The sequence below is a fragment of the Haemaphysalis longicornis genome, unplaced genomic scaffold (genome assembly GCF_048455015.1).
Source record: "Haemaphysalis longicornis isolate Haplotype H1 unplaced genomic scaffold, Haemaphysalis longicornis Haplotype H1 scaffold_2, whole genome shotgun sequence".
NCBI lineage: Eukaryota > Metazoa > Arthropoda > Arachnida > Ixodida > Ixodidae > Haemaphysalis > Haemaphysalis longicornis.
The window spans coordinates 258195476-258206832 of NW_027526295.1; the positions used below are offsets into that span (position 1 = coordinate 258195476).

The following is an 11357-nucleotide window of genomic DNA, read 5'->3' on the forward strand; positions in this document are numbered from 1 at the left end:
ACTGCTTGCAGCGCTCTTGCGGCATGGCGACAAGGCAAGCATGCGAGCGGGGAGAGGATGACATATCGCAGTGGGACACGCAATCTCGCACCCGACATCTCAACTGCGCATGTCCGTGCGTTTTCCACGGCCGCTGCCAGGTGACGGCACCGGTATCTTCAGCCATGCGCTTCGCGGTTCGTATTTGAATTGTCCATGACTGTACACTTATTTTGCGTGGTGGTGGTGGTGAAACTTCATTCATTTCAAGTGAGAGAGGGTTCGCGCTCGAAAGCGGAAGAAACCCTCAGTCCAGGGCTCCTGCGTGACAGTTTTTAAGTCTTAAGTAAACTTTCCTTAACAGATCCCCTAAACGCAATATAGGTGAATTGTCGGCAGACAAAGTAACTGTCTTCGCCAGGCAAGACGTCTTCTGGGCGACAACAATAACTTGAACTTGGGGACTCCTACTTGGTGATTTGAGACGAACAGAATGACAAATAATAAAGCGCTACATAAACAAACAGCCGCGTCTGTTAGGGTGTCGAGATCTTCATTCTTTTCGAATTCTTCGCATTGAACATTTGCAGAACGTGGTGCGCCGATTACAACAAAAAGCCCGGTCTCAGTGGCGCGCATTCGTTCGTTCAAAGTGTTGTTGCCAGGCGCCTTCGAAAATGAGGGCGGCCGTGGCGCAGAGAAGTCCGGCCAACCACGCCAGGAAGACTCCCTGCAGAGAGTCCATCTGGGAAGACGCATTCGCCCGTTTCTGACCCATTGCCGTCTGCTGCCGGCACGGGGGTCGCTCGAGGCGGCTGTCCCGGTAGAACTTGGCCAGGAAGCCCCGCTCTATCATCACCTCGATCCTGCGCACGCAAAGAGCGTATAAGTAAGCCATATATCCTTTCATTCTGTCCTGCTCGATACCTAACCCGTAATCGGTATGGGTATATACCGTCATGAATAAAAGAGCGGAAAGGTCACTGGAGGAGCAACTCACTTTATCACACATACTATAGCAGCATGAAAAAAAAAAAACGCGTAGACTAAAGATTATAGGGTATGGAAAGAGAGCGAAAAATGCGCACATTGTTGACTGAAGGACATGTTTTTGCATTTAACGAGGCAAGGTGTCCTGAATACTCAGAAGTCGATTAGGGTTTTTTAAGTGCGAATGCACTTCTTAAGCGAGCCTGAAGCGTCCGCGGCCGTCCGCATAGCAACAGCTGCGGGTGCGCGCGCTCCTCGTCTTCCTTGGCAACGGGGGGAGATGGGCGCGCGCTGCCTGGCCGCTGACATGGCACATACCCACGTGGGGGATTGGCCAGGAATCGGGCGTGAGAAGGGCTAATGCACCCGCTTAAAGGAGTACTGACACGAAATTTCAAAGATGAGATCCGCTCTAGCAATCAAGTACAACGACAACACAAATAGGTGTCTGTGAATAAATGCATCTTTCTTTCTTTGTAGTTGTGTGTGTGTGTGTGATCTCTCTTTCGCGAACATTACCGAACCGCGCAAATTCAGCTCGTGCATTCGCACTTTCACATTCTTCCCCTCGGGGAAATGCGGGGAATTTTTTTTTCGTGTTGAAGCAAGCGAAATGCTTCTTGGATTAAAGCACATTTCAAAAACATTTTAGGCGGCCCATTGCGTGGCCATTATGTTAGTAAGAGAAGAAAAAAAAATCAACTGCATTTTCTTGCAGGAACGCGTCCTGCGCATTAAACGGATTTGTTTTACATATCATGAAAACGGCAAAAGGTCTGTCTTACTGTAACAGGAAAGGAGAGATGTCCAGATGACGTGAAGCTTAATGCTCACTACTGCGGAAAGACAGCCAGGTGACAAAGACACTGTCGTGGTTGCGGCTTTGACGCAACGGTGCCATATTTCAAAATTCCTACCTTCATATTAAATTTCTTTTTTGTCCGCATCATATTTTACTATACTAATTAAACATTGTTAGCTCGTTGTTTGATCCCTGACAGGCCGCGATGTATTTAAAACAATTCACGTCCCAACTCATTCCACAAATTATTTCCGACCTCTATTCGGCCATTTTAACGGCTTCGGGGAGAGAGAGAGAGAGAGTAACAGCGAAAGAAAAAAGCTAGGAGTACTACATGCTACATTGGAGGACATTAATCTTTCTTAGGGGCGACTAGAAATTAAGAAGGTGGTTGTCTCGTCTGCTTCTGAGATTTTTTTCAGTCTACAGTACTAAGTGATGAGTGGTGACTCTGCGTGTCTTTGATACGTAGAGTCACAGGATTACTCGCACAGCCAGGAATCGAACCTGGAACGAATAGAGGCACGGAGCGAGAGCCCCTTGTCTTACCAATTGAGTGACGAGCGCGCGAATAGACGGGGAGACAGACGGTGTACTCACCGAGCACAGCTGCAGGTTTCCCCCTTGCATTCTCGTTGACTGCCACGTGATAGCGCCACGCGACCTTTCGCGCCGCAAGGCCATGCACGCCTTGCGCAACTCCTTCACACGACCTCTCATGCCACTGTGCGCTCCTCCCACGGCACGTGTAGCGGCCGTGTGCGCGCCTTGCGCATGCAATAGGAGTTAGTAACAAAGCGGCTGCCAGTCGGGCGTTGGGCGTTGCAATATACGTGAGGGATGAAATTAGCAACGACGTCCAGACGCGCACGCTCGAAACGCTGGACCAAGACATCGGCCGAGGCGACGTGTGCCCCGTGACTACGAGAGATGGCATCGCCATGTACACTGTCTACGTCGCGGCAAACACACCCGAGACCGATATCAAACGACTCATGCGAACGCATTGTGCCTTCACTACCGATGACCACGCTACGCCCATGATCGTCGTCGGTGACTTTAACGTCAACATTGCGAAACCTCAAAACCAGTGGTTTGTTCATTTTATCCTCAAAGAGTTTGGACTCGTGTGTAACACCGATACCGAACAACCGACTACCATCCGTGGAACATGCATTGGCTTAACGTTCACGAAGAGTATAACTGCGGCGGAAACGCAAAGTCTGAGTGTGTACCACACCAATCATAAGGCCGTTCTGGACGCCGTGCGGAAATGAAATAATAAAGAACGTGCTACAGGATGGCTACAGGTACAGTGTAAGGTGTGATTAACGCAAGCGGGCCGTAGCCACCCGTGGTAGGTGGTGTATAAATCTTCGCTTCCCAATTACTTCCAAAGGGCGGATTGGCACGCACCTTTTTAACATGATATTGTTTTAGGCCTGGGTCCACCAAGATCTTACTGACGTCATATTCGTCACGGAAATGACATCGCCAGATAAAGCTCGACGCGTCAGCGCCAGGATTCGACCCGGGAACGCCGTCGCCGCAACGGTAGGTGCCGAGCACTTTATCGACTGCGCTACGAGATTAATCGTAGATAGCTGTATGAATGCGCCATATATCCTTCATATAACCTTCTCCATTTAGATTAAGATGGTGCTGCCGTCTGAGAGAGGTGAAGCAAAGTAGTGCATCACGATGCTAATGAGCGCCGACAGTTGGCGCCAGCTGAGCTCGTCGCGACGCGACCGTGTGCCGTACACGCCACGGAGCAGGAACGCGGGGCCGCACATTTGCCAAAGAGACGCGCCAGTCGTCGCTCGCAAAGCACACCCAATATACAGCCCCGCAAATCATGTTTTTCTAGCGTAAGCCACACTGGCCGAGGTTGAGCAGTTTCGCGTGGACCTTGAAGGGCCGTGCTGCGCAATCGCAAGGAGAATTGGATTGGATTAAATTGTATTGTATTGGATTGGATCGGAAATCCAATCCAATTGGTGTACGGGTGAGTAGAGAGTTGGGTCTACACATTCGCCGGTCTGCGCATTCTAGAGGAGTGACGTCATAGCCACAGCAGACGCACTGGCGCCGGCGCGTGCCCTGCTGTGCGCCTCCATTGCGCAGTAGCCAAGTCTGACGGTGCGCCGGAGCGGCTTGATAGCCGTTTCGCGTGGCTCCTGGAGAGCCGTGCTGCGCATGCGTGGGAAGCAGTGACTGGACTGGACTGCACCGGATTGGATTAAATTGGAAATCGTTTTAGCAGCAGTAAGCATGATAATCAGCTAAGCCTAGCTAGACAACCAGGGAACCTAAGCATAACCATCTGAACTTTAGTTCACGCTACGTATATCCTGGCATAGCCGAGCTAAGCAACTTCTAATGTTTTTCACTGCAGCGGACCGTGAGTTCACCAAACTATTCGCAGGCAAACTCCTCGGTTTCGTTCGCATTGTTTGCGAGCGTGTGTGGTTTCATTCGGGTTTACGCATTGCTCCGGCGCGTGCAATTTATTGTCTAATGTTGATGCGTCTGAGGGTGTCATACCGACGAAGTATAAATAGCGATGTACAAGTTCATCTCGATGCAGAATAAACATTCAACTGATCCTGTGAAGGCACAGTTCACTTTCGCGTTTTACCGATTAATATGAAAGAGGGATCAACCACATCTTTCTTTTTGTGTACGCCCACTACATGCGCCTTGCAGCTGTTAGGGGTTCTCGCACCAGTAGAGACCAGTCTGGGTCTTATTTAAGGTTTGCACTACCTTGGTAACATAAACATGCAGAAGTAAGCAAGCGAGTTATGCTTTGAAGGCGACTGGTGACAGGAAGGGTGGAGCGTGGTGGAAGGGTGGAAGGGTGCCCACAACTTATCCCATCAGCTTTTAGGGAGAGCAGCCAGTATTTAGTCACAAGAAGGCGCGCCGGCGAAGTCATAGTTACTGGGCGAACTGGCATCCGTTAAGTCCCCACATCAGCACCTGGTAGTGCTTTGCTAAATATGCTGATATCTTTCCGTGAATTATATAGCCACTTAAACATTTTTTTTTCAGCGAGCCGGACCGACGGCACCGGCATCACTTCGCATTCCAGCAGACGTCGCGAAATTGAGCCCGCGTATACTTAGCCAGAGCTGCTCACATTGCCCCGACAGCGTTCTGCAGTGCAGGGTCGAGTGCCTTGCGCATGAACATGGCCATGGGCAACTGGGTGACGGGCCTCGGAGCGTAGTAGAACTCGGCGTCCAGTGGTCCCAGCCGCTCGCATCGGCTGTCCACCATGGCGGCTACGGGACTCTCGACGAAGATCATCACGGCCTCACCCTGCATCCAGTCCGATCAGTGCCCGCTGGAGCACGTTTTTTTGCGAAGGGCGCCGGCTCAAGCTAGCCGGTGTAAGTATATGATGCAGATTAGTATAGCTCAGATGTCAAGGTCGCCGTTTCTCTACCTCGCATTTCCTGGGAGCTAAGCAATGACGAAACTATGAAGCTAAACTCCGTTGCAGCAAACATCCGAGAGAGTCCAAAATCATGCGAGCAGCAATAGGCAGAATCACGCAGTGCCGTGAACGCAGGCGCCTGCCTTATGTATAAAATATTTTTGGGAAGTCGTGTTGCGTACAGTCAGTCGGTCAGTAAACTCTCCAGGATGATGGATGGCAAATCACGAGGTGCTGATTTTTACGCATGCAACACAGCCGCCTGGAAATTTGCCGTACAATTTTACGCTGAAATATTTACTAGCCTGAAGAATGGACAACTATTGCGCTTGGAATCGGGTGTGTACGCAAGCCAAACAGTGACGTTCCTACTGGGCTGAAGGTCAATACGCCCCGTAGCACATAAGGAAGCCTAAATTTAATACTAACCATAAACCCCGTTAGCACCAGCAACAACCCATTTACGCTTTGAACACAAAACATGCGTACTGAAAACTTCCCTTTAAGAACAACTTCAAGACACATTGTTGCAAGTTGGTATATATTTGTGCTAAAAATAGTATTATTGTAAATACCACACAAAAGAATACGACGGGACAAGCGCTCGTCCCGTCGTGCTGCTTCTTTGTCGCTAGGTTTATCATGCTCTAATTTTTAGTTCAATGCTTTTAATATACTTATATGAGCGGTAGAAGATTCCTTCTTCTGCAATAAGTGACAAAAAAATTCCAGCGGCTTCTTAGAAATGGCAAAATGTTGTACCTTCAAGACTCGTCTCAGTGTTGCCAAGCTGAACATTTCGTCCTTGGTCATTTCTCCGTTTCGACGTCGAACCTTTTCCAGGACACTCTTGAATGCCTCTGTTTGCGTTGTCTGCCGGATAGAATATCCAAAGGCAAGAGTGTTTAAGCTATTGCGCAGCACGAGATAAGCACACATACGCAAAAGAAAGCGCTTTGATTTTCTTACTCATGCACACGAGCAGCGAAATCCCACCAGCCACAGCCTAAACTGAGCGCTATTCAGCGCAACATGTAACATCAGTCAACGACAGCGAGTTCTATCTTCTGGAATCCACTTGCGCCCCTGTATATACAACAGTTCGCAACGCATAATAATTCTTGAGTCGCTTCACTGCTCGCCGGCCAATTTTCTCCCCCCGTGTTTCTAAAGCAAACCGAGAAATCGTCATCTGTGGGAAAATGCTAAAGGCAGCGAAGCTTTCAAGAAAAGTGGATCGCAGTTGTAGAAATGGCCACGGTGGGACTGGAGCTATGCTATATGAAATATATTGCCTCATGCGGGACGTTCACTTCAATCATTTTGTTTCGTTTCGCACTCTCACGTTTCTTACTCGAACATGCGTCATGCAGTATGTTCGCGATGAAGTCATTCGTACGGAAGGTTCTGTAAAAGACGGTGGGCTACCTTTAGGACCGTGTAGAAGCCTGAGCTCCTCAGGACGATAGGCGTGACTCTGTCGTCCTTGGCGACATCCTCCATGCCACGTATGCTTGTCACGTCCGCCCTCACGACGAGAGCCGCTTTCATTTCCCCGAGGAACGACGTACGGAGGACGATGATGCCGAGGAACCACACTGTGACCAGAGCCCTCGGAAGCGTTGCATCCGGCAGGTGTTCGGCCCCTGCGTGCATGCGGTCGGTGTATGTCGCAAGAACATGAAGGGATCGCTACAGGCCCTTTTGTATGACAATAGTAGGTGCGCAATTTTTAAGGGACCCTGAAACGGACTGCTCATATTTTTATTTGGGGCTGACTCGCGTAGTTCAACGCGCGTTATCTCTTACTCCACCATAGATTCAGCAGACGTCTAGCCTTAATTCATCTGTGAAGCCCTGAACAAGAGGGCACGACCGGCAAATATTGCGGCTTCCTTAGTAGCTTCTGCGACAACGTTATACAGTTTAGCAATTAGACTTGACGCTATGACCCTATTGATTATAGGTTCTCGTCATGTTTGTGGTTTATATTGCGTCATTGTTCATGTCCACATAATAGAGGTTAGATGGATACGCAATCGGCGTAGTTTTTCTTTACGGACATACTATCACGGTGCCGCCACAGCCGATGTCACTCAGGTGAATAGTGTAGTACGAGTGCAGGGGCGCTTTAGAAGGCACTTTTTATTTGAAAAAAAAAAAGATTCAAGTCGGCAAAAGGAAAACTAAAATAGAATGACTACATATTATAGAATTCAGCAGCTAAAGTGGTGAGATGAGGTCTATTCCTCACGTCAATGTATTCTTTAAAAACCCATGCATATCAATCGCTGTAAACAAAAGCGTGAAATACTGGCTTCAAAACTGTTAGCGTCGCAAACAGAATAGTACGTGGGTGTACACATGTTGCGTAGTTTTAACGAGTTGTGTAGTTTTTTTAGATGACAGCAGACATACGTTACCGACTTCTTTATTGAACTTTTCAGCTGCTCTATGAAGTGTGGGTTTATACGGAGGAAAATTATTTTGTTTTATTCCACTTTCACCGGCTTCAGACGAGTTCCCATCCCCACAGCACTCTCCTACATGTGCCATATACCCTACCCTCTTCTAAGCTACCTTTACTTCTATTCCCAACCTGGCACCCTCTACCTCATGGTATGGGATTGTCAGAAAAGATTCACTTCAGAATTGTTTTTGGCTGTTGAACCACAAGATTTGTTTTTTGAAGTGAATGTTACTGAAAGTGAAATAAGGTCTAAACTTAAATAGTGAAGCAGAATACAGCCGGAAAAGTGTCAAAAATAGGCCATAAATTAAAAAAAGCGAGCAGAACTTGTTAAGAAGTCTATTATTATTCTCCAGCTCTTAATTCTTTTAATGTGAAGAATGAAAACCACGTGCCATCCAATGCCGGGAAAGAGCGTTCAATACCCTTAAAGAAAACATTGATTTCTTTTCTAAGGAACCGCATTAAGGTGACATTTGTTTGCCATTTAGCTTTGCGCATGTAAGATTTGAAACATAAATTGTGCCGGAAACAGGGAGTAAATCAATGGTGCTATCGCGCTATCTTTATTTGCGGGGACGAAAGTGCGCAGCGCTGAAAACTACAGAGAGGGAGGCTTTTTTTGGGTTTCAGCGGACATCGCTTGGCTGATATGCCCATCCCGAGTACACATTGACGGGCAATTATAAAGCGGAGTAGCAAAATTAAAGCACAGCAACAAACCTTGGGAAAGGAGGGGTCTGACGAGAGTCCCGAAAGAGCTGGACAAACGCGTGGTCCAAGCCCCTTCTGATGGGTTCTTTGCCCGAACAGCCACAAAGGCAAGCCAGGTGGCGAAGAGAGTACTGGCCGTCGCCGCCCAGACAGGACCGGAAAAGGCCTTCAAGAAACCGAAGACGTTCTTGGCGAAGCGCAAGGGCCTCCCGGCGAAGATCACCATGTCTTCGTAGGCCCAGGGGAAAGTAGGGTTGGCTGCCCGCACTCGCTCGGTGGTCATTAGGAAAGGTCCAGGCGATATGTCTGCCTCCTGACAAGAACCAACAGTTGAGACGCTCAAGCCACGCATCACGTATACGCTTCGCGACAACTGTCGTGGAGCGTCTAGGGAAAGCAACCACCTGCAACGTCAGCGTGTACACCTCCAATTTCGCCAGTCTTTATTCCGTGTGCCTAACTGGGAGGCCGACAAAATATGCTCGCTCATGGTCAATCACTGAAGAACACCAATAAAGGCACTAATGAGCTGTACCGTCAAATGATGATAGCTGCTTAATGGTCCTATATCCATCCCACGAGCAAAGAGTCGTCTGCCGATGACAAAAAAAAAAACGAAAGGAAAGCTTTGCTTGCTCGGCTTGCTGACGGTGAGCAACTGGTCTCACAAACAAATAAATCGAAGAACTGTCATTAACGTCGTTAAACGTTAGGGATAAATACATGCTTAATCATACCAGCCACTATAGCAGTGGTGGCTATCCGGCAAAAGAATTCTTATGTTCAGCGTGCGGCCACAAGCCTGATCCCCAGTCTCGAAAGCAGTTTTTAAGAGAGATGACTGGACGCAAAGAAAGCAAATCGTTTGGAAATGTTCCCTGAATTAATATGCTGCTGTCCACTACGACACGCCCTTTCTGCCCATTAAAGCGAAATTGTGCTGCTTTTTTTATCAATTTGGCCCCTGATTATAAGCTGAACAGCCAAATGTCTACAAGAGCATCTTGAAGCTCTAGGACCTCTGTCCTGACCCTCTGTGCTTCTGATGAATGCAAACAGGGTCCCCATTTCTTTTCTTATTACGTGTCCCTGTGCTGAGAGCATGAGCTTTGGGCTAAATTCTGGCTTCTTCGTGATTTCCATTAATTTCGAGTGCACCCATTCGAGAGTCGACCACACAGAAGTTCTCGGCAACCCCTGAGGACCAACGTACCTTTCTCAAACTATTGCACACTTCTTTTAGAACAATACACTTATCAATTCAAGGTTGAAAGAAGGTTGAAAATACTTATGATTTAGAAGTGCTCCGATGTCAGCGACAGCATTGAGTTGTACAGAAACACTTCCGAGTCTGACTACAGCTGCACTTACTCACATTACGCCAGCGAAGCAGATTTACGGAAAAACAACTATTCGTGAGAGAAACACATACGCGATGCGTATTGTGCTTCGGATAATACCTAAACATAAAAAATGATGCATTTTACTCACGTTGCGCACCAACATTCCCATTAGCCCCGACCAGTTGCCATCCGACTGGGGCACTCCGTAGCGGCCATCGGGAGGTGGCATGAAGGTCACCCTATCGGTCGGAAGAAGCATCATGATGCGAACCCGCCTTTGCCTGTTTACATTGCTATCTGACCTCGTAACAAACGAAGGAAGGAGCAAAACAACGGCACGCCCTCTAGGACGATCGCCAGGTGTAGGCTCTCCTCACATTCCCTCTTCAAAGCTGGGAGAAAACGTATGCGCATGCACTGTCTGCTCGCACCCCATGTAGGAGAGGCAGTAGGCACATTTTCGCCCATTCTATGGAGCAATCCCATTCCGAAGCGACGCTCCGCAGTTGAGCTGACGTCTGTCATTACGTCTTAGACTGCTTATAAAACCTGAACTTGAATAATTCGACGTGTCAGGTAAAACTGGGCCTTTCAAGCGACCACCCATGAACATGTGGCGAGATTTGAAATGCGGTTAAACGTTATTTGCTCTAACAAGCATGTAAATTGCAGGCCCGATGCCTACTTTCAAGAGCACTTCATGCAAGAACGAGTTTAGAGTGTCGTGCAGTGTGTAGTCGGCTGTGGTTCAGGTCGCAAGTGACTTTCCATCTCGCTAGCTGGCATCGTAATAAAATCTGGCCTGTTCTCATTGGCGACGTCTTGAATCATCCTCTATGCCTCGTACATGGTAGACACCCAGCGTAGTGGTGCCTGCAACGTTTTTAGGGGCTGGGGAAGTAGGCGTCTCCTGTTGTCGTCGTCTTAATTGTCGTTTCATGTAGTCACTGTACTAAAACACGGGGAAATGCGTTTACGCCTCGCGCTAGAACGTAATGTGTACTAAAACAACACCGGGAAACTCGTTTGCGCCTCGCGATGGAGCCCTTCGTAACGCGTACTAAAAAAAACAAAAAAACACCAGGACTCTCGTTTACGCCTTGCGCTAGAAAGCTTCGTGCTTCAAAGACAAGATACTTTTACAGCAAAGCTGTATACTTTCGCCCCTTTAATGGTTTCATCTCTGTTTGCAAAAACGCCAAAGCGCCAAGAATACACTTATACAGTGCATGCTTAGCTCCTCCTCACGTTTCACGTTAGTGGAGATGGCCCGGGATTTTTATTCCTTCTCTTATTGCAGGCTTTTTTACCAGCTAGGAAAACCAGCTAGGAAAACGAAAACGCGCGAAAATGTTGCGGATACACAAGCCAGACATCGCGATGTTAAATTTCTCGATATTGAGATCTGGCAACAACTACGTTAGTCCCCTCACCGTTGGCAACGGAGGCGAATGAGCGAGTTGGAATTGTCTTCGTATTCTTTCCTCCATGTCTTCGTCGCTTGCCTAATAATCAAATTGACGGTAAATACAAATAGGCGCTGGAACTACCAGGCGATTAAATGTATTCAGTTTTGCTTTACGGTGGAAAAGATTAGAGAGATAGCTTTGTCGT

At 48.1% G+C, this 11357-nt stretch overlaps 1 protein-coding gene across 1 annotated transcript; it reads right to left on the bottom strand.

Moving 5' to 3' along the window:
* Positions 1-225: 225 nt before the first annotated feature.
* LOC144168606 (glutamate receptor ionotropic, delta-2-like) lies at positions 226-10005 on the bottom strand. Its single transcript, XM_077697554.1, has 5 exons — positions 9892-10005; positions 8533-8713; positions 6645-6862; positions 4917-5098; positions 226-845 (listed from the first exon to the last, which is right to left on the bottom strand). The coding sequence occupies exons 1-5, from the start codon at positions 10003-10005 to the stop codon at positions 605-607; spliced, it is 936 nt and encodes a 311-aa protein (XP_077553680.1). The 3' UTR covers positions 226-604.
* Between the last annotated feature and the right edge of the window lie 1352 nt (positions 10006-11357).

What these genes read in the sequence shown, in the direction of transcription:
- LOC144168606 (XM_077697554.1), bottom strand. Translation starts at nt 10,005, where the DNA reads ATGATGCTTCTTCCGACCGATAGGGTGACCTTCATGCCACCTCCCGAT. An exon ending in TGGGAATGTTGGTGCGCAAC is followed by an intron (nt 8,714 to 9,891) that starts GTGAGTAAAATG and finishes GGTTCTTGTCAG; the next exon opens with GAGGCAGACATATCGCCTGG. An exon ending in TGTCTGGGCGGCGACGGCCA is followed by an intron (nt 6,863 to 8,532) that starts GTACTCTCTTCG and finishes GCATGCACGCAG; the next exon opens with GGGCCGAACACCTGCCGGAT.